The sequence below is a fragment of the Lonchura striata genome, chromosome 4, assembly GCF_046129695.1.
Source record: "Lonchura striata isolate bLonStr1 chromosome 4, bLonStr1.mat, whole genome shotgun sequence".
Lineage (NCBI taxonomy): Eukaryota > Metazoa > Chordata > Aves > Passeriformes > Estrildidae > Lonchura > Lonchura striata.
Window position 1 is genome coordinate 29398809 of NC_134606.1, and position 24067 is coordinate 29422875.

At 38.8% G+C, this 24067-nt stretch overlaps 1 protein-coding gene across 1 annotated transcript; it reads right to left on the minus strand.

Annotated features, from left to right (window-relative positions):
• Window positions 1–1380: 1380 nt before the first annotated feature.
• On the minus strand, window positions 1381–23920 carry CNOT7 (CCR4-NOT transcription complex subunit 7). The gene is made up of 7 exons (XM_021535507.3): window positions 23818–23920; window positions 23026–23232; window positions 22599–22792; window positions 19609–19770; window positions 13812–13956; window positions 5810–5920; window positions 1381–3084 (listed from the first exon to the last, which is right to left on the minus strand). Exons 2-7 carry the CDS (start codon window positions 23140–23142, stop codon window positions 2956–2958), a joined length of 858 nt encoding a protein of 285 aa, XP_021391182.1. The 5' UTR covers window positions 23143–23232; window positions 23818–23920; the 3' UTR covers window positions 1381–2955.
• Between the last annotated feature and the right edge of the window lie 147 nt (window positions 23921–24067).

A 24067-nucleotide genomic window follows, 5' to 3' on the forward strand; every position in this document is an offset into this window, starting at 1 on the left:
GCCTAGTTTTAATGAGCAAAGGAACTAAATGTTAAAAATAAATTTTATATATATATATTAAAAAAAAAATAGTGACAGAGAACATAAGGTTCCTGGAACACTCATCTGACTCCAGAAGCCAAAAATAAAAGAGGATTAAAAATAGAAAGATCAAATATAACAGGTTGTGATACTGCATTTCTCCTGACAAACCTACTCAACAACAGTGTATTTTAAATTGATTGGGAAAAGCAGAGGCCTAGAAAGAGGATTTTTGTCTCTGAACAAAAAGGTGCATGTCTAGACAGCTGGAACTATGCCTGCACATCACATTAATTTTAGCAAAAGCAATTAAAGCTGGCCACTTTGGAGACAGATTTCAGGCTCTGAACTTTACACATAATGGTCCTACATGTAAGAAATTGCTTTTTTAATAATCTCTACAATTCACAAGTTAAATTACTCCTTAATGGAAACTAAATCTAATTTTGCCAAGGAAATGGATGATGCACAGATGTCTCCCCAGCTGCAATCAACTCTCAACTAAGTATTCTCTCACAGACTAAAGCATAATCTCTTTTCATGCTGGCCAGTGACTTTTGAGAAATGCTTTTGTAACTGGAAGAAAACTGAAGAGTAGAATTCTTTGAAGTCAAATACTGGTCTAGCAGAAGGTGTCCCTCTCCATGGCAGGAGGGTTGGAACTAGATTATCTTTAAGGTTCCTTTCAACCAAACCATTCCATGATTCTATGACAGGAAGCAAAGAAAAGCACAGCACAGCATGTGGGATGCTCAGCAGTCACTTCAAAAACAAATCCCCATCGGCACTAGAACTTTTACTATAGGCACACGTTCAGAAGACTCTAAAAACTTCCTTTGATCGTCGATTAAAAACCTACTTCAAAACAAAAACCCATTAAAGTCCTTCGAAGAGTCATTCTGCTCAAGTTAACCAGATAGTTGTATCTGTATGCTTTAGGCAAAGCTACTACCTTAAAGCAAATGCATCAAACTTCAGGGGTTCTTCATTCCATGTCTATGCAAACCCTGGAGGCCACAGTAAAAATTCATCCTGCTTTCACTATCACGATCTTAAAGCCAAAGGCAATTAAAACAAGTCACCATCGTCTAATACATAATGGTATGAAAGTACTAATGGGATTAGGATGCCTCAGAAGTAAATTGCAATCATCCCTCTTCCAACTCAGGACAGTAGGAATTAAATGACTGGAAACCCATGAACACAATTCTGCTCTGAATGTAAAATCAGTCAGTGAGTAGCAACTTAGGTCACTCTATATCAGTACGTAGAAAAGAACTATCATGCCTAACAAAACAGAGCTGAACTGACTAAATAATCGCATTCCAGGAAAAATTTTGCAACAAAACCACCAGTCTGTTGTTATGTAAGAAAACATTTCTTAGGCCTTTATTTACAAAAGCTTTAAAAACAAATACCCTCTGTTATGCAAATTACTTGTTTAAAAAGGACCGCCCAGTTACATCATCATAATTAAATGAGAAAAAGGTGTTTGATTTTTTGCTTTTAAGTACAAGATAAAACAGGTAATTGGTGAACATCTGGAGATTTTTCTGCCATTGATTTCTGTGTCAAACACACGTTATGTGCACACACGCACAGACACACAATGTCACACATTCCATCATTCCAGGCTAGTATTTAGCTATTCAATACCAAAAATCCTTCCTGCACAACTGCTCTGTATACATGCTATGCAGAGTTAAGAACATACCTTAGGGTCCTTGAAAACAATATATCTAAAATATATTGTAAGATATACTCAAAAATAAACTAGCATTACACTCCTCAGGTAACTTTATTAGCTGGAAGTTAATTATATTTTGTTGTCTTACAACAAATATCTGTAACATCTGTAACAACTACAAAAAGGCATGATTTAATTGTCCTTCTAATTCAATAATTCAATTAAATAGTATTTTTCAGATCTTTGGGGTTCATCTTCAACTAAACTGACTTACAAAATTCATGAAATCAAGTACATAATAAATATGACTTCATAAAAAATATCTGAGGTGTACATTACTAGGATAAAAGCCACGAGGTTAATCACGGGAAATGTGCCATTACAAGACTCTTACTTTTCCATTATCCTTCAATTCTCAGCTTAATGGCAAAAAGGTTAAAGTCATAGCTGTTCTTCTCCTGAAGGGTGTAAAGCTGTTTTTTCAAGCCTCTTTCCCCCATCACAGAGCAGTTTTAAAGCAGCAGGCCAACAAGTAGTTGACATGTGCAGGATGTGTTGGAAGATGACCAAACACTAGTAAAGTAAGAGCAATTACTATGATTTCAGTAGTTTGTTTTGCTTGAACAAACACAGATTATGCAGCAAATAAGTCCCATTGTGTGGGTTGAGATACCAAGAAAATACAGCTTGAAGCTGCTAAACTTGGCAGATGATTGTTTTCTAGCTGAGGGCAAAAGAAAAAACCAAAACAAACTTCAAATAAAACAGAGGATCTGAGTCAGAGTCACTCTCTAAAGTGCAAATCTGATGGTCCACAATCTTGAATAGCTAAAACACCTGCATACTTACTGGAAAGAATAGATGTGAAGGGGGAAGTTAGTTATAATCAGAGCCAATTAATTTAGAGAAGGGAGGGGAAAGACAAAAAACTGGAAGAACGATGTAGGCAAGTTTACCAGAATATTCATTATGATTCAACTTTCCCCTTCTCTCTGCCACACTGATCCTATACATGCTTCCTTACAAATGGGCTTGTTAAGAGGCCAAAATGTAACCCAGAAAATTTTACATATCAATATTAAGATCAAAATCTGTGATACGAATAGTCAAGTTTAGTACATAGAAAGGCAGAAAAGATAGTGTGCCGAGAAAGGGGGGAAAAAGCCTTAATTGTCCAAGGGGTTCAACCAGAGATAAAACCTATATACAAGCATGTGGAGGTCAAAAAGATGGCCTTTCATTTCATGTCATGACTGTTTGTTGGCTTCTTCTTCATAAGCATTTCCTGTGCCATTCTGTACATAAGATGACCCCGAACCAAGACCATATAAATGGCCACAATATTTGGCATCGTCAATGTGATCTTCAAAGAACATCTAAAAAGTGAAGAGACATGAATTACTGCAAAAGAAAAGGTTCCGTTTCAATAGAACTGCAAATAGGCTTTAAAATTACTTCCTTTTTAAATAAGATATCAAATCCCAAGGTGCAAAAGTGTAATAAGACTTTTAATCTCAAGACATTATCACAATGTGCTATATGACATAATTATTTAAATCTGTCAAGACATACAATCAGTCTTCCTGTGCACCTCTCCCAATTAAATGGCCAAATGCAATGTTTTAATAATTTTGTATTATTAGTCATCACTCACATATCTGCAAGAACAACAAAGAGATTTCTCCATCTGACTTCTGTGGTGCTTCTTACAACAGGAATATGTTTAGCATCCATCATCAGTGCCTGTTCCCTTACCTCTCCTCAGTGTGGAGTTTTCACCATACTCTATCTTGGAATAGAGATGTCCTGATTTATATTATATAGGTTTGGGGTGGGGAGTATGAGCACAAAACCAGAGTTTAGAGAAATGCAGGAAGATGCATTTTCAGCTCCTCACAGAGAAGGACTTCATTTAATGAGGAACAGGAAAATTTTGTACCAAGATAGCATTTACATACTACAAGTCTAAATTGCAAGTGGAACCTTTTAGTGGAAGAGAAAATATAGCCCATGATATTCTAATACTCTGCCTTTCAGATGGGTTTTCAAACAGAAAATCACAAATTATCTTGCAAAAATAAGAAGACACACATACATTAACACTTTTCACCCTAAAACCTTCACAGCAATCCTGGACACCCCAGTGGTTCACATTCTGAGTCATCAACAATATGAGAAATCTAAAATAGGCAGAAATATGCAGGAACAGAATAGATGCAATACACAATCTAAACATGGAGACCTGTATATATCACACAGGTCAAAATTCCCCCTTCAAGCTTTGCTTTTAGCAGCACTGTCAGGATGGAAAATTCTCTACTGCAGGAATCAGAGACTTTAACTATATGTTTTGCAGCCCCCAGCAGTTCTTAATGAAATAAAACAGGTAGGAAAAGCCCAAAATAACAACTCTACTCTTATAGTATCATTATGTAAGTATTCCTGATGGAAAGAAAAGGATCAGTAACTTTTTTGGCTGACACTCCAAGACCCAGCAAGCAAGCTGCATCTCTTTCACAGCAATTAGTAACAAAATTCTGTGTCTTAAAAAGCACTATGAAGTGAAGTATTTTTACTCAGAAATACATTTTTAAACACTGAACTCTGCTGAAAAGCTTTAAAAATCTACATTAAATGCATTTTTCTCTGTTTAATACTATGTTCTTATTCAGAAATGCTGTATTTGCAAAGAGTATTTAAGTACTGGGGAAAAAAATTCATTATCAGTCCATGTCTATTGGCTTAAGCAAGTGTGTTGCACTAAAAAACCCTTAGAGATTTCTACTTCTGGTAAAAGCTTCTGGTAAATAAATTCAACCAGCTAGTTTGCCATCTAACACAAACTGCATCTCATTAAAGAAACTATCATGGGTTTGGGAACTTTACTCTAGAAAACTCACTTTAAAGGCTGTATCTTAAGTGTGATTATCATATGCTTCCCTTCATTTGCCTTGGATTTTCAAATTCAAGAATGGAAGTTCCACAATACCAGGCAGACAGCAGGTAGCTGCACTGGCCTTGGATCATACCAGAAACAAAATCCTTTTTATTGCATCTCTAGCCCATGACCCTCTTGACAACTGCAACAGTTCCAGCAGAAGCAGAACAGAGTGCTAGGATGAGCAAACCAGCTTAAGCCATCACTCTTTCAGCGTTTGTGTCACTAATACTTGTCACAATCTCGTGGTCATTTTCTCCTTCATTCAAGAAGGCTGGATTCCAGAAGGTAGACTTCAGCATATAGTACTTAACAAGATTAAATGATGAGGTTTGATATTGCCATCTGTTTTGACATGGTAAATTACATTGAATTGCTGGAAGGATGCCATATTCTGATGCACTGGCATTTGTTCAGTGCAACTTCTTTCCAGAAGGAGCCTGTTCAACATTTGATTGTTCTGCTAATACGAAATATCCTAGTATTTTCCTGTTATATGCAGACAAGTAGCAAGGAAATGTGAAGCCTGTATGACCTGACTGCCCTTGCTGTAAACCTTGAATTAACTGACCTTCAGAACCTTAGTTAGACTGTGCTTTGCTTAACGGCAAGGAAAAAGAAATGCATGGAAATTCTCCAAAGCAGCCTGGAAGGCATTATTTAACATACCTCTAGCCTGAAAGTTTAGCTAGAAGTGGTTCAGCAACACTCCTTCCCCACCTCTCAGCCTGCCACAAGCAGCAGTACACACCAGCTGGATATTACACTGAGCAAAAGTTCTAAAAAAAAAATTTTACTTGAGTACAGTCACCCAGAAAGGAGTCTGCCTTCAGCAGTTCATAAATCACTGCAGTCACCTAAAAAAAGGCACCCTGCAACAAAGGTGAAGAAAAAACATCCCAAAACAAAACTTCACAAAAAAATCCAAAAGTAGGCCTAGGCTGGAATTGGGAAGAAATATTCACTCAGCAGCAAAGCAAGGAGTCAGTAAGGCTGGTTCACACTTACTCGGGGAAAAATACAGGTGGTCTCATTTTTGTCAAGAAAGGATTGACCCCTGAAGCCCTCCTCATTAAAATACCACAGACTTATCAGAATCAGCAATTCCCTGTGACTATCACAGCACATTATTATCACAGAAATCAAACAGTATGTCCACTTACTTCTCTCATTTTGAAAAAGGCCATTCCTGTGAGTAGAGAATCGGACCCTGCCTGATGCTGTGGACCTATCCTTTCCAGCTCTAACTGCTCAGCCACTTCTTGTAACCCACCCTGAAAAAACAAAACATTTTTGTTAAATGCTGAGAAGTTAAATTAGAACATGGAGTAGGCATATTTGGGAAAATCTGTTACACAGGCCATACAACCTCAGGCATATTTTAATAACTGCACATTAGCTGAAACAATCATTATACTAGATAAATGGATACCAGGAGAATCAAACTTTCTGTATCAAACAGGATTAATATTCTCTGTCAGTACTGACTAAATAAAGTAGTACTGCAACCAACAAGACTAATACACCTTATGTTCCAGCTTCTTCAGTAACCAGATGTCATTACTTCACAATTCCTTCAAGATGACTATTGATACAGTGCTTTAAAAGGGCAGACTACAAGGCTGTAGAGAACACACCAAAGCTGCAAATCTATCTTCTCTAAAAGGTAAAACTTCTCCAGCTTTGAATGAAATTTTCTTCTTAATAAGCTTATGTGAAAAATTATCTCCTTAACTGCAAAGTGACTAAATAAACATCATTTTAGTGTCCTGTCCAAAACAGTAATAGCTTCTACGTGTGAGAGCAAAGTTGCCAAAATTTGGTTTGGTTTTACATAGATAACACTGATCAGCTGAAGGACAGACATATACTACTGTAACTGGAATCTTTTAATGCTGTGAGCACATGATTGTACAAAGACTTTTATTAATTTAGTAAGCTATAAAGCTCTGGCAAGACTAAGGCACATGCATATTCTTAAAGATGTAGAGAGATTAAAAAGAAAAAAAAAGACAGAACCTTTAGTGCTGCAATAGGCATGGAAAGGTAAAAAATGTTGCACAGAGGCAATGCTTCTAAATAAAGAATGCCTAGAGTTCGCCTTCCCATGCAACCTTAACCTCTTTCACATACAGGAACTAAAGCAATAAGAGGCAAAAACATAACAGTCAAAATTAAAACTCATGGAGCTACAAAGGAGTCCAAACTGAAAATCAGATCAAACATTATGAAAATTCCTGTGAATCTTACAGCAACATGTTTGGGTCCCGGTTTTTGTTTAAAAAGATGAAAGCTTCAATAATAACATTACCCACAAACTAACAATAAAACCTAGTACTGCTATTGCTAGTTTCAGTCTGTCTTGAGCAGCAGAAAAACACCTAATACCTGATCACTGCCTCCATCACACTACCCTGATGCAGAAGTGAGCTCTTCCCCCATGCCCAGAAAATGATGTGAGGTGTCACAGAATAACCTCCATGTTAATAACCTCCATAACTCATCCTGGCTAATGAAAAAATTCACCATCTCCTGGCTAGAACCAGGACACTATCCATTTCTTATTCTATACTATCTACATCATGTCCAAATCTTGTAACATCCAACTATATATACATATAGTCACACACACAAGTACAGGTATAATTTCAACAGTCAATGGCCTTCCCTCTGAGATGTCTGTTAATTTTGTTCATTTCTGTGAGTTTTATTTATCCTAGATGTCTTCCAGGGCAGGAGGGCTGGTGTGCTGTCAGCTCGTTGCAAGCTCCATTAGGAGATCATGAGTGGTATATGTGGACCACTCCATACTCACTGGCCACAGCAGTTATGGCATCCAGCAACCAGTATTATACAATTCAACATTACAAACTGTTCTTACCCAAACATCAAATCCCCTTGAAGTACACGTCATCATATTTCCCCATCTCTCTGTGGGAAATGTACCCTGGGTACATTCCAGGTATCCAGGTCCTTTCGTAAAAACAATCTCAGATGGGTTTGCCTTTGTTTGAGGCAGGACTAATCCAAACTGTCCTCCCTAACATGTTGCTCATATGCACAATGGGATTTATCCCCTTCTATGCTATGTGGAGGTTTTTATTGGACAAGACCAGCTCAGGTGTTAACTAAGCAGATGGCTTCTGCTTAATGTGGAACCCACTGTTAGAAAGTTCCACCACCAATTCCTTTCAATATTTTTAACAGTCAATTGTACTGTCTAATTTTCCCAGAGGCTGGTGCACAATAGGGAATATGATAAACCCACTTCATACTGTGTACTGTGCTCTTTGGCCCAGGTGTCTATGAGGCTATTTTTGAAATCAGCACAGTCCACTTACTCCACATGACATCACTGGCATGTGTGTTTCCACCATGCTTTCCCTTCAAGCACCCAGACCAGCACTGGTAGCTGGGGTGCAAAAAGGAGCTATGCTTGGGTGCCAGTCTCTTCTGAGGGATCTCAAACCCTCTCCATAAATACCAGGATCTCTGCTGCAACTGGGGCACAGTAGGCTTCAGATCCTTTGTACCCTCAACTCCAGAACCCAGAGGTCAGCCTCAAGTATCTCCAGGTACCCTCTGACAGAGACTCCAAGAAGGCCATTCTCCCCAGCAGCCATGTAGAGCACATACTTCACATCTTGCCACCAGACTGGCCCAAGTGCTACTGGATGAACTATCTCCCATTTGATTTGTTCAAAAGCTTGCTTTTGTTCAGGACCCCCCTGCAAATCATTCTTCTCCTGGGCCACTTGATATTGATGACTTATAATTTCATTGTAATCTGAGATATACATCCTCCAAAACTCCACAGCACCTAGGAAAGCCTGTGTTCCTTTCTTACTGGTTGGTGGGGATCTAGATGCTATGCCGTTGACCATATCAACTGGAATCTAACAACATCCATCTTGCCATGTTCCTCCTGAAAGCTGAATATCCTGGGCAGTTCCCTTGACGTGACTTTTACTTTATGGCAAAACCAGCCTTCAAGATGATCTGGATTATTTTCTCCCCTTTCTCAAAAACTTCCTCTGCCATGTTCCCTCATACAACATCATCTATGTGCTGCAAGTCTTCTGGAGCCTCGCCCTTTTCCACTGCAGTCTGCATTGGTCCATGGCAAATGATGGGGCTTTGTTTCCTCTCCTGAGGCAGTCGGTCCCAGGTGTACTGGGTGCTCCCTCCAGGTGAAGGCAAACTGTGGCCTGCACTCTGCTGCCAGAGAAATGGGAAAAAAAATGTATTAACAGTATCAGTGGTGGTACCACTTTGCTGCCTTTGACTATGCCTTTCACTATGCCAGTTCTAGCATATCTGCATAGTGACACATAGTGGTGGTGTGACTTCATTCAGGCCATGAAAATCCACTGTCAATAGGCCATATAGGATTATTAAAGGGTGAGCAGGTCTTGCTGACCACTCCCTGGCTCTCTAGTTCACGAATCATCTCACGGATGGAGGTCGTGGAGTACCCGCTCAGTGCAGTTTTGTCGACAGTGCACTGCTGTAGTAGAGATTGGTTGTTCTTTGACCCTCAGCAGTCCCAAAGCAGAAGGGTCCTCTGAAAAACAAGGCAAGTTATATTCAGCTGTCTAATTTCCTCTGTCTCCACAGTAGCTATCCCAAAAGCCCAACAATGTTCTTTTGTGTTCTGCAGTAATCTATGCCAAGGATACACAGAGCCGCCGTATATCTCAATAGCAAAAACGCTGGTCCATACTGGTAGGGCATGGGACATCTCTCCAGTTTTCTTGAGTCTTTTAAATCTGTCTGGAGTCTTGGACTGTCTTTCCACAGCCAAGGAGCAGGTTGATAAGGAGGAAAAGAGAGATCTATTACTGGAATCTGTCACCTTGAAGGACAGTTTTTTCTCTTTCTTTCATTGACATCAACACCAAGGAGTTGGTGAATGAAATGGTGTACTCCATAAAAACTTCTGCCATATGGATTGTGTACAATGGACCTTATGTGGATCTACAGGGGACTTCTTGTTATTGGAATCCTTACAGATCACCTCCAGCACAACTAATTCTCTCAGGCACTGGACATCTTTCTCTAAGGCCTTGCATCTGCTTGGGCACACCACTAGATCACCCATGAGAGAATACCTTTCTCTCACCTTGACAGGAAGAATCACCTCCAGAGGCTAAGAGTTTCTGTCCTCTTCCCAAATCCCCACCAGGACAGGGATACCAGTTGCTTGGTTTCACTACCATCTAGTTTCATATTGTGGGCCATGATATTCCAGCATCAGAGCAGCCAGCTCATCCAGGGCTTTCATGACTGGTGGCTGAAATCCTTCCACTTAGCTCACCCAGGGATAGGAACTGAGTGATTATCTCTGGTCCTGCCTCCTCCTCCTTTTGTGAGAGCTCTACTTCCTCTTTATCCCTCACTGTGTAAACTGATTTGGTCCTGGATTTCTTCTTCTGTGTAGGTGTGACTGTTACTGGCATGAGTTAGTCTTCCAGTTTGGCTGTAATTTGAGTGGTCACAGCACCTGTTGATCTGCTTTCTTCCTCTTCCCCTAAGGGTTCTGTCTAGCACTGGACTGTGTCCAATAAAGAGTAGCCAGGGCCCAGCACACTTCAGTAAGTTGATTCTTTATAAGTTGCCACAGCATTCTTCTTGCAAATATTCTGTCACTTTATCGAGGTCCCATAGTTATACTAGCAAAACATTGGAGGAGACATTTTTCTCAAAAAATGGCCCGTTTTATCCCACATTCCACGCTATTCATGATTATCATCCCTCAGACAGATCTCTGATTAACCTTCCCAGAAACCTCTGTCCTGATTCTAAACAGTGTTGACTGTACTGACTCAAAACATGGTGTAGACCACACTGAGGCAAAGCCGACAGCAGCAAGAACATGTTTCCCTTAACATCAAAAGGAAACTAAAAATTCTCAAAAGCTATTCTAACAGGCCTGAAGGAGAAAAAGGTAGTGAAAAACTGGGGAAATCTATCCTCCCCTGTTCTCCCCACAGACTAGGTATGATTAGCAATGGACTCCCAGAGGTAGTACCCAAGGTAAGGGTAGGAGAGTAGCACTGAATACACTCAATATCCCAAATGATCCTCACTGCCCTTCATGTTATCATGTCATAAACATGACTCCAGTTCATATAATCAACATACATCAACAAAGCATTCCTAATCTGAAAAACAGCACCCTCATGGGCACATAGTACATCTATAGAAACATATACAGGCTGAGGTACCACACTCACACAAATAGACCAAGCAACATTGTGACCATTGGCTCTGAATCTAATGATCTAATAATCTAATAGGACAAATGCTTAGATGAAATTTGTTCCCAACCCACTCTGATCAGATCTCAATTGTTCATGCCCCACACTGGGTGCCAAGTAAGGCTGTCACGGTTTAGGAATGGTATTCTCCAAGCTACTGCTTCCACTAAAAACACTCCAAACTACACTCACTCACTCACCCCTCTCCCTGCCCTCTCCTGTGGCAGACTGGAGAGGAGAACTGGAGGCACAAAAAGTGAAGAACACTGGTTGAGATAGGAGCTATTTACTGGAAAACAGAAGTGAGATAAGAAATCAAACAAAAATAGCAACAATACTAATGATAGAGTACACAAGAGAAACATTATTGCTCACCAACAGAAACACCTGACTGCTCCCTCCACCACACTACTGTGACCTGGAAGCAAGCCCTTCCCTCATGCCCAGAAAATGATGTAAGGTGTCACAGAATAACCTCCATGCCCCATCCTGGGGGCAAAAAATTCACCCTGTCCTGGATGGAACCAGAACAGAAAATTATTAGACTAATGATATTCTCTTTCAGGTAAAAATTTTGCACTCCAGATAGGTATGCTTCACTCTTGGAGAAGGACAAATTCTTCCCAAATTTTCAGAGTATCAACCTTCCAAGAAAAAGGCCACAGAATAATTTACACAATCACACCACCATGGTCAACAGCAAATCTACTTCAAACTCGCATTTCACGACACAGTCACAGAGCTTATTGCTCTGTATAAAACCCTGAAATAAAAGCAAGTTTCCAACAAGGTCTACCAATCTAAATTACTTAGGATTGCCCCTATTATCAAGACTGTAAGCAAGAGTTTAACCTATAATACATTAATATCTCAAGTCAACTCCCAATCTGCATGCCAGTAGAGTCATAATAACAGACTGTAAATTCAGAGTACTTAATTCCACAAAAAAAAAAAGCATCAAACAGATTTCCAGTTCTGAAGCCTATTTCTCTTTCCAATGCCAAAAATCTTTTTTGAGTGTGTGGGGGCAGAGAGTGGGGGACCTACAGCAGATCAGTGACTATCATATAAAAAAATAACTTAGACAAGTCGATAAAAGACAACTGCACAGCTGTTCAATTCACTGCAATTTAATGAAGATCAAAGGTGACACACATTAGGAGATAGCACATGCATTTTTAGAGGTACAACACTAAATGCTTAGTAATTTGTTTCAGGCAGCTTCTCTCAGTACAGTTCAAGTCCACCATCATTTCATCACTGGCAAATTTGGAGGGATAAGATAGTCCATTTCCCTTCCCCTGCTGTCACTATCAGTCTGCAGATTAGGTGAGTGGATCAAAATTTACTGCAGGAAAGCTGACCTACATATTCAGCTCTGGAAAAAAAAAAAATTACCCTTGTTCTTATGGTTTGACAAAATAAGACCTGTGAAAGTTTTTCCTGTCTTCCAAAAACATCTTAGTGTCTCTAAACAATGCAGGTTACATACAACTATGCCTTAATAATGCCAGAAACTACAATATCCTCTTTCCCAAGCCCACTGGGAATGTCATCTCTGAATAGTGACATGGAACATCAATTTGTCACCTTTTCTATGTCACTAAATTTGGAATATACATTCTGTTCTTGCAAAGTGTGTTACCAGATAGGCACCAGATGCTCTACTTTGCTTCACTGGGAGTGCAAAAGTGAGGACTTTTTAGGGCGGGTTCCCCTCACCCCTAACTTAAGACTCTTGAAATTTAGAAGCATTTAAATTTTTTACTCCTGGTCTCTTTGGAGAAGAAGTGTTTCTAAGATGTTCCCTAATACACAGCCATTTGCCCAGATGATTATACCAGTAATAATTGTATATGAACACAGGTAAATATATTTTTCTTACTAACTGGAAGGGTGATCTAAATTTTCAACATTAATTTGATTAACAAAAGATTCACACAATTTACTTTCCACAAAACTGCACTACTACTCAGTGACATACTCTGCTAGCTCATCTTAGAAAGAAACAGATGACTATAAACAGCACACAGATCAGTAGTTCAGCACAATGAACTGGCAAGCCATTCCTTAGTTAGGATTTGATGTAGTCTCTTCTTCCTGCAGGTTTTCATTAAGAAATCCTAGAGAATTAAATTACTTTCCATAAAAGCAACAAATCATCAATTGCCTCAGAAGAGTGATGCAACCCACTCCAGCAGTAGTCCAGACTCTTAACAGCTCTTTGGCAAGTAAAGCTGTTAACAGTGCCTTTAGTATCTTTCTTTCACTTGCTATATTCCCTTTCACACACTTAGCTCCAGTTCCCACTCATTCTCCAGTCCAATAAGGTATCCAAATTTCATGCCTAATAGAGTAAGCCTATTAGCCCTGCTGGCCTGACATGAGAGATTAGTTTCTAGTTAATTTTTTTTCCTAGAAGTCATGTTGTCCCCGAACATATGTTGTTGTTTATCTTTGCTTATGGGGCCATCTGAAACTGTTCATTTCTCTTCCCAAGACACTTCCACATCATCTTCTTGAAATTACCTCTGCCTAGATGACTGCAGTTCCTTAGTGGAGTGCACAATGAGGAAATAAGAGTATATGAGACCCATCAATTCTTATCCCTAAGGAAATGAAGTATTAATTCCAAACATGAGTTTATCATCTATCAACCAAGTACTGTAAATACAGTTTCACCATGATATTTTTAACTGGTAAGCAGTTATAAAAATTGATTTGTGCTCTTGCTGGCTTCTAGCAATGTCTTTAATATTAAATATGTAAAGCTTGAGACAGCAATGCTTAATATGCATAGTAAGTGCAAAAGTAGACAATAAAAATAGAGAAAATATTTTTAAGCATGACATACTCTGTCTCCAAATGCAAAATTTGTTCCAAATCATTAAAAGAGATTACTTACCTTCAGATTTTTGCAACTCTTCATGAGATATTTTACATCATAGATGACAGGAAAAAACAATCGCAGTATCTCAAAGAAGTCCAGCTCTTCCTCAGGTAAATTGGAATTGGTCAGGATCTTGATTAGATAGCCAAAATCATATCCACTGAAAATTAGTAACAAAAACAATATAAGTAAGTGACTTAGAAGCATCCTTCTCACTTCAAGATTTCACTGCACATTGACAGGAAAAACAACAATCTTCAAGACTTCACTGCACACTGATAGGATATTCTGCTGATATTCTGCTTAAATTCAATGCAATTAAGACCAACTTCTATGAAAAAACCTGAACTTCAATATAAATGGCCCTATTGCAGATTCCAGAGAAAACATTTTCATTTAGTCTGAATGAGGCCAAGTGAAGATGCAAGAAGATCTGCCTACAGGAGTTTGTCTAATTCCCAAAATAAGGTAGAGCTGCTGGGTCTTCATCTGATAACAAGAATTTCCACCAGAAAGCCTCCTAAGCTGGTTTCTTTCACATACACTGGAGTCTCTCACTACAAATTGAGACAGAAACTTCTACAGTTCTTCAAATCCAAAAGATTAATGAGTTTCTAGAGCCAATGCATGTTTATGCCTGCAGGCAAGTCTAACCCCCAGCAACAAAGAAGAGGAATTGTCTTTCAACTTTTCCAATTAAATCAGCACACGAACAACTACAAAGTTTAATAGCTTGTAGACTATTACTCTTTCTGGAGGCAATGATGGAGTAAGATGGAAACATTTTTGTGTGTACATGTAGAGTCTGCAGGAGGCAGCAAAGTAACTGAGCAGTGCTTATTTGTTAGAAGAAATGGGGGTATTATAGTGTGCACATGGTAGAGAAAAGAGCTGGGGAAGGCTTCCTCCTCCATAGCTTGATTGATTAAAAGAGGACATAGGAATGAGGTGTGGCACTAATGGGGAAACCACATAATTTTACAAATAGTTATGAGAAGAAACAAGAGGGTTAAGTACAGGAAAGACACATATCAGGTAATAAAGCAGGACTAAACACCACAACAAAAAGCAGGGATGACAAGTTATGCTTTTTCCTAGGAGGGCAGCGATTACAAACCAGATTATTCATGATCTGACCATGAAACTCAGCTGTTCTGATCCCTTGTACTTGCAGAACTGCTAATGCACAAAACTAAATGAAGGAGTGATACTTGCTCTTCCATGTTAAGCTTCCATTGAACCAGATCAGTTCCTAGATTTTACTGACATACAGTTTAAAATATGCCTGTACTAACAAAGAAGATGAAAACACACATCAGGGCTGCCTCTACTGAAGTATTTTTCAGTTTTACTATTTAAAGCACCTTAGCATGGAGCTGAGGGATGATTCAAGTGAGCAGGTGGCCCCCACAGACTCCAAATTTCCAAGACTTTTGTTCATTCTTGATTACACAAGGGTCATACACAAAACCAAGAATTTTTCAATTTGGTAAATACTGGCCAGGATCTTTAACTTTGAGATCAGCAATAGAAAAGACAAATCAGTTATAAGCACTACACCACTGATCCTGCAGATGTTTAGGATCCACAAAAAGTGGTGACTTCTGATGTAGGCTCAAAACTTCAGCTTGCACACTCAATGTAAGTAAGTTTACTTTTCGAACCTTTTGTATACAGTAAGATTATCTCTGTCATCTTTATACTATGAGTTTCAAGACAGAGTAGAAAAACCTTCAACATACTGGGGATAAATTGATTGTTTGCTACAAGTCCATTAATACAAGATATACAATACCTATAGACTATTGCAGATCTCCTATGGGAGTTTCCAGTGCTCTAAGCATTAATTTTATGTTGAACAAATCCTGCGCTGCATCTGGTACTTTGAAGCTGTGCTGGCCACCTTCCAATCTCCATAGCAACAGCCACTGGCCAGGGAGCAAAGGAGCCAAAGATAAAGAAGGATTTCAGTTGACTCTTACAAAGTAAAAACTGTAGTAAACTTGGCAAAACAGTAACTTGGAAGTCTAATTTTATTAGATCATTTGAAGGGGGAGGGAAGTGGTGGGAAAGCCCATATCAGCATAAAGCCCTCTGTAGAAGAAGAAAAGAAAAAGCCACATCAACAAAAAAGGCTGTTCAAAAAGATGCAAAAAACACTGTTCAAGATTATGGAAACTTACTACTTCAGAGCCTACAGTTTATTAACTCAGTGAATTCCTGACATTGATCATCCTCACGGCTCAAATGTAACAGTCATATTAAAGTGAAAAAAAACATATTTGTGCTACTCCTCTTCAAAAAATGTTTGACTTGTCTTAAAAGAAGTGCATTAATAAAAATAATAGAAAACACATGCCCTCAAACACTTCTAATTTCTTTAAAGAAGGAAATACTTAAAGTCAACATTCTTTTACTATTCATATTGAGAGGGAGCAGACTATTAAAAATAGCAATTTTGATTGACAATTACTCATTTTTTCACTTGGGGATTGTAGCAGATCCAAGCTTAGAGACATAAAAACTGTCACTCCAACTCAAGACTAAGCTAGATCCACTAAAACAAATCTAGAGTGGCCACTGCTGAATAATGCTAAGAGAAGGCTATGAAACTCCACTGTGAGCAATTATGTAATTACCTGCCCATTACAGAAGTTTTTTTCTAATCCTCTAACAGTGATTAGTGGTTGGTTTACACCTTGAAGCACACAGACTTCCTTGCCTTAAAAACCTTGCACCATTTCTAATATAATCACCTGAAATCGCTTAGCAAAGCAAGCCACAATCTGTGGAGCTATACACACAAGCATTCACAGATATTTGTTTTGTTTTTTCACTTAACATGGACAGCTCTAGGCAAAAAGACAAGAGTAGAGATCAAACATGACCCTATTTCTCTCTCTTACTTTTGAGATAGAATTCAGGTAGCCAATCAACAAAATTCTACTCAAGCACCAATCCTCTGAAATAAAACATGCAAGAGCTGAGAAAGCTTTAGTTCATTTTATAACCCTAACAGAAATGAGCCAACGGATTAAATTTTACTAAAATGAGTTAGACATAAATGATTATTGAAACACATTAGCTTGGAACTTGCAGTATCCCAAGAGCATCTGTTTTTTGTTTTCCAAAAAGCATGTTTTCACAGACCCTCCAAAGGCAGACAAAGGGAGCTGCACACAAGTGGACACTGAAAGCTTCAGCAGAGCAGACAGTTGAACATGCACAAAATCAGCATTTGAGCTGTTCCTTCCTAACTGGCTAGACTGTCAAGCACTCATAGCTCTTTTGACTGTGATAAAAAAAAAAAAAAATCACAAATTCAGGGCTTCACCCTTCTCTCTCATTAACTCAAATACATTTTAACATGCACATACACAAGATTTGAAGGAAGTTGTCTATGAAGTTGCAATACACAGTGCAAATATTTCTTCACTCATATCTGACAGAACTGCATATCCAGAGATTTGCCAACATGTCAGGATACCAAGGCAGCTACATCAAATGTGGAGATAAAAAGCACATAAATGAACTGCATAGAAATTCAAGGAAATCAAAGACTAGTAAATTAAAACCAAACCATATCTTCAAACACTGAGAAAGGAGTAATTCCCTTCTCCCAGCTACTATGGGGACTCAAATTTTAAGAGTTAATAGTACTACAGGCATTTTAAGGAAATGGAAGCAATAGCAGAGTCAGCAACTACCAAGCACAGCTTTATCAGCTGTCAAAGAACTACTGCATGGAGAGTCTAATGGAACAGATTTTCAACTGACCGTCCCACTGCGTAAGTTTCCACTGACAGAACATAAACAAAATCAAAGATGTATTCAGAAACAGCTGTTCACTATTCTTTGTGGCACATTTTATATGACCCATGCTCATTTATAGCTTTGTATAATTTTGGTTTCCTCAGAACTTAATCCACTTACTCCAAGGTTTTGTGCTCAAGATACTATCAGCAAGGTCTGAAAAAGCACAAAAACTTTAAACACTAATTAGTGTCTGAATAATTGTCTTAAGAGAATTTCTAAAGACACTTTCAGTGAAATCCACAACAGAAACTCATTTCAGCACAGATGAAACTGGACTTCTATTAATAAAGCAATTTCAAAAACCCTTCATAAGCTGCACCAGTAAAAAATGGCATTATTGCACATGGCTTGTACTACACTTTGACCAGCCCATTAGTTTTTTACATACACTAAATTACATATACTAAATTACATTATTATTACATACATACACTAAATATACATTTACATACACTAAATATAATTATGCTCCAGAAAGAATCCTTAGAGTAGAAATTGCTCAGGTATATACTGGGTCCTAGTCACCATGCAATATTGGAAAAACACCAGTTTGAGGCTGAAACTGTTTCTACATTACATTCCTCTCCTGAGGCACCAGTTACATGAATAACCTGCCTTCCCTTCTCTTGAACTATCCAAGCCATATTACTGTAGTCAAGGGTAAATCACAAACATACACATTAGAGCCCATAATACTGTGCTTAGGAAGCTGAAAAAAAATTCATTTTAATTTGGCTTTTGTAGTTATTTTGACACAATTTAAAGCATTCTTATTACAGTATTCTTCCTCAAGATGCAATTCTAGAAGTAAGATAGCAGGAGTAAGATTATTTTAGAGTCTTATTGTGAGTTGAAACAGCTGTTAAATGGAAGATGGAAGTGACAGCTGTGCTCAGAGGATCCTTCTTTGTTTAACTGTCTTGTCTTTTAAACCTTTCTGCTTTGGAAACTCAGCCTAGCACTTCTTTGTACAAAACACATCAAAATCATGACTTCTGCAAATATGTTACACGCATCCTTCTACTACTGTTACACATTCCTTGCTAAAACAATTCTTATTTTTGCGTTTGTTTATTGCATAAATACTTGTCTAATTCTATATGACTTTTTATTTTCCAAGTATTAATACTTATGGACGAATCATTTTTTATTCTAATTCCATAATTTACATACCACCCACCAATACAACCTAAGAGATACAGATGTTTTAGCTGAGACTAGTTTGTTTATAGTCTTGTTCATTCGCTTTATCTTGCTGACTTCCTTAGAAGCCAGCACTTAAAGACACCAACTCAAGGGCATTACATAGCATAAGCCTTTAAAGACACTGTTGCTTGGAAAAACTCTGACATGTAGTTAGTTAAACAACTCCTGTGTATGTTTTTAAAGTGTTAAATTTACTCACTCAAAAATCTTTCGTATCATGACAGACTCATAGAGATTTATCAGTCACATTTCTATTTCTACTTGAGAGATTGACCCCTTTGATGGAATAAAGAGTAAAATATATGCACAAGGCTTATGAAGGAACTCCTTCCAAGATGAGTAATTTCATGCGCCCAGATTAGCAGAAGATTTACAACAAATTTAACAGTGTTTTACAGACCTCTTCACTGATAATTCTCTCCTATGAAACAGACAATATTTCCTCAAGGATTGCGTAGGAATAGTTTGCTTTTAGTAATCTTTCTGTTATTACCTGCACATGTACAGCACCACCTGCTGGTTTAGCAGTTTTGTGGTTTTTCAGCTTCACACTTTTCTGGTTACTGCATACACACTAAAGCTAAGAACACCAGTAAAACCCCTGTGCCCTCTATTCTTCCAATACAAAGTGGTGTTAGAGGTATTAAAGCAGAAATATTTCCTCAGTCTTACCAACCAAGATATGGGCTACATACACAGCATTTAAACTCAGCAGATGTGCAATATAAATTCTAGAATTCAAACACCCACCAGATGTTGAAACCTCAAATACTTCACATGCAAAATTTACCTATGAAAGGAAAGCCACTTGACTCCTTCACACAATACAACTCCTGATGTCATGAGCAGTTCTGCAAAGTACTGTGTCTCAATTCCTTCTTCTTCATGCTTTTTAAACTGGATACCAGATGTCGTCAAGAGTTCAATAGAGTCCTGAGCATACATATCTTCTCTAAAAACAGAGAGGAAAAGCAAATTTCCATAATCTACAAGTCTCAATGAGTCAACAATTCTTTTTTGCTATTAATTCCACAGACTTAGCACAGAGCAGGAATAATCTGACTTTGTTCCAGGTAAATTACAAAACCAACCATTTTTCAAAGTATTTTTTTTAACCCTCATTATCATTTCACCACTCCCAGCACCTCCATTCTTACCATCTTCATTAAAAAATTAGTTCCGCCTCCTCTTTCAGTTACCTGTAACCACCCTTTTGCAAGCCTATAGATGAAAATGCATCTATAGAACTTATTTGGTAAAATATCTGTATAAATTGCTTAAATTGTGACAAATGAAATTAATAGTTCATGCACTAACACATTACATTGCAGAAATATGAGAAATACAATCCAGATCCCAGTACTTGATTAGTTCTGTAGGTAATATTTCTCAGAAGTTTTTTGTGGTTTAAGCTTATGTAAATGTTTAGAAATGTGTTCATAAAAACATTTTTTTGCAGTAGAATTGGAAATTGAGTACTTATTAATCTAGCCAAACCTTAGAATTCAGGAATCCTAACTTTTTCTTTCTAAACGATCTGCTTCAACTTTAAAAGCCTATTTTAGACCCAAAATTTAGGAGGATGAAATAAAAATACTTCTACCTTTTCTTGACCCCCTCCTACCTCTGTGTTTATTCCCTTTAACACTAACTTCTTTTTTTGGCAATGTCTTAAGAATTTCATGCTAAAATTCATGTTTTGGAGCTTATTTTCTCCCCTAAGTGTTATCTGTATCATCATTGCAAAAACATGGAATGGTTAAATTAAGAAAAAAAAAAAAAAAAGTAAATATGAATCTACTTAGAAAATAAAATTCATTTTACTGTCCACAACATACTACTTCAAGTCTCTTCAATGTAGAGTTTTAAATTTTAATAAAAAACAAAAGAAAGCTAGACAAGACAACCAATATATCAAACTTAACCATTAGATTCAGAGACCTGTATTTCTTATTCCTATTAGCAAGTAATCATTTTTTAAAACATACACATACATCCTCAAGATGTGTTACATCTTTTTTCCTCACTCCCGCACAGCTGCTCTTTAGTTCCCCAGCTTTGAGACATCAGCTTCTCAACACCTGTTTATCTCCATAGTACATTAAAGAACCTATCCAAAACAAACTCACCATTTAACAAAAAGGAGGTTTCATTCTAGGTGCTGCTCTGTACTAATAGTGTGCATAGTATGATTAGAGAAATATTTATGCTCTTTAAAAGCACACTAAAACCAGACCTGGCTGGAACCACACACACAAAATTACCTTCTAGGAACAACAAACAGCTGTTTTGCTTTAGGAGAAGAACACTTGTCACAGTGCCACTTCCCAAAAGGATGTTTAGAAACAGACAAAAATAAGTAAGTTGTCCATCCACATAAAAAAAAAAAAATCTCATGCAGTATTTATCAAGTTTATACTTTTCTATAAGCCCCACCATCAACTAGTAACAAGGTAATCTTGCCTTACTAAGCTGTCTTATCTCTGCAGCATCTGACACAAAGAGATGGAAAGGTACTTTTGGTTTCAGTTGTTTGATATTAAGTAGACCTTTGAAGCTCAGAAACTGAATAAAGTGTAGCACAGGCCCTTCTTCACAGATCGCAGTTTGGAAGCTATTAATTTATTTTTTTCCCACAATTAGTGGGATTAGTATATTCTTCTACTTAAGAAAATGGGTAACTTTCATCCAGCATTCACACGGCCAGGTAAGTTCAGAGATACCAAAACATTAAATCTGCAGTAACTTTTCCTTCAGGAGACAATTCACACAAGACTAAATAGATTGCTCAGATCAAACTGATATGTGACAATCCACACCACTGCTTGCTTAAAAGAGCACAGAGATCAAGAGAGGCAGCAGCAGTTTTCCTCTTAAGAACCCCAACTACTTTGAAAACAAATCTTTTCATCTGCAGAAAAAAATAAAGGTCTGTTCTCTAAACCTCCTTTGTAGGCTATGAACTTAACTCCTGTATATAAAGTTGTCCAGTTCTCAACTTGTAACACAACTGCCAAAAACCCCAAGGCTTAAATGTGTGAGAAGTGCTTGTACTGGTATTCAATTCAGTAGATAATCAACACATCAAAATCTATCAGACCAATTATGTTTACACCAGAAAAAACAAAATCAAGATACTAGTAACTTGGTTGACACCAGCTAAAGATATAACTGGAGCACCAGATAAGCTTTTGATCCCCCTGTAAAAGTGAGGGTAATGCTTAGAAAGTTTTATCAATGATAAAAATCACATTTTGAAATAGTCCATTGTACTATTCCAATACAGTAAAAGTCAGCTTGCTTTTTAACCAAGACTTTATAGACAAAATAATTCAGAACAATTATAACATTTGACATACTCTTTTAGTCACTTCAGTAATTTCACTTTTTTTTCCTTCAAGTGTTGGTATTTCCCATTTAAAGTATGTAAAGAAACAATATGTGATTTCTATAACAAACAGTATGAGTTAAACGAAGTTAAGACAGAAGCACTCTAAAATGCTAAACATAAAAACACAGAGCTAACTCTTGCACCAATTATAAAATGCCTTCCATAATTTTTTTTTAAACTGCTTAGCATTTTTGACCAAATTATCAACAGTAAGACAGACTGCACAGAAATGAGGGAAGACACCATGTCTGGCTGACAAGTTTTCCTTACATGAATTATTTACACTATTCCACTATTTCAATCAGATGGACAACGAAGTTGCTACAGCACTTATACATTTTCAGTAAAGCAGAAACATACATTTAGCAGCACAGGAACTGAATACTTACGTTAAGTTAAATTTAAAATTAAATTGCCAAGTTGAAGTTCCTGGCGGGTATTCTCCTTGCTCATTCATAAACGTCAGTCCTAGTTGAATTATTTTCAGCAAGTCAACATTGCAGCGTAAAAGTTGGTACTGATAGTCTGCGTTGCTTCTGAATTCTCCGATAGGTCTTGCAACTACTCCTGGAAATTCTGTGTCCTGCAAGAGCAGAATCAAAACCTGAACACAGGACAACCATATCAAAGCTGAAGAGCACTGTGTGTAAAATTATCTTCCAAAAAGATAAAAGATCCAGATGTTCATATAGCATTAATTCAACATTAAGACTTCCTTATGGTTTCAATGTAAAAGGATGAGCGAAGTTTACTGACCTCAGCTGAAGTCAAGATTTTTGCAGTAATTTGCTAGACAGACATCAAGCACCCACTTACCATAGCTACATAGTTATACTTCCGTATAACTTGACGAATTTTCTTCATCTCTTCATCCAAGTTACAAGCCCAAACTTCACAGATTCTTTGGCTATGATCTACGGTAGCTGCTGGCATAGTGGGGGCCTTTAGAGACCATACATCAAAAGTTACACTTGACCGAAGATTGGTTTCATAAAGAAGATTTCAACTGTTTATTTTTTTAGCCTAAGAAAGAAAGAAAGCAAAGCATGAAAGATTAAGTTTTTACTATTAGTTTATCTGAAAAATAAACTTAGAAAAAGCTTAAGGACCACAGCCACGCTTTATCCTTGTAGAATTCACAAAAGCAGGTCAACATAGCCACCAACACAAGAATTTCGGCTACGCGAGCTCAGATTACCATCAGAAACCAAGCCCCTGCAGTTTCGTTAGCGACTGTTTCCTGCACAAGGCGGCAAGGCGCGCTGGTGACACAGCTACCGGGGGCACCCGGGTGCCCGGCGCTCCTGCCCCCGGCTCGGCAGGGCGCGTTCCCGCGGAGCCCCGGGCTGCGTGCAGCAGGGAACGAGCGGCAAGAGGATCACGCCAAACCCGGGGATACCGCGGGCGGCCTCCCGAGGCGGGGGCGGCTCCTCCAGCTCCCAAGGGCCGCGCTAAACCAGCGAGCGGCGCTCGGAAACCGACACACGGCCGGCCGGGTTCCCGCGCGCGTGAGGGCCCCGGGGGCGGCCGGAGGAGCCGCAGAGCCCGGGGGTGCGGCAGGGCCGGGTGCCGGTGCCCGCGCGGTGCCCGCGCCGCCGCCCCGCTCACCGCTGGCGCTCCGGCCGGGCCGCGGCGGGTCGGGCAGGCCCCGCGCGGCCCCGCCAGCCGCAGGAAGCGCTGCTGCCCCGCGCCGCCGCCGCGCGCACAAAGCCATTACATCATCGCCGCGCGCCGCGGCCTTTCCCCCCGCCCCTCTGGCCAATCGCCGGCCGCGCCGCCGCTCCCCCCTCCCTCTCGCCCCGCCCCTCCGCCGCTCGGGTCGCGGCGCGCGGCGCTGACGCGACCCCGCCGGCGGCGG

Bases quoted from the DNA above. Each gene is read 5' to 3' on its own strand.
- CNOT7 (XM_021535507.3), bottom strand. From the start codon at position 23,142: ATGCCAGCAGCTACCGTAGATCATAGCCAAAGAATCTGTGAAGTTTGG. The intron at 13,957-19,608 runs GTAAATTTTGCA...ACTAATTTTCAG, and splicing joins AAGTGGCTTTCCTTTCATAG to TGGATATGATTTTGGCTATC. The intron at 3,085-5,809 runs GTAAGTGGACAT...TTCACTTTTTAG, and splicing joins CCTTTTTCAAAATGAGAGAA to ATGTTCTTTGAAGATCACAT.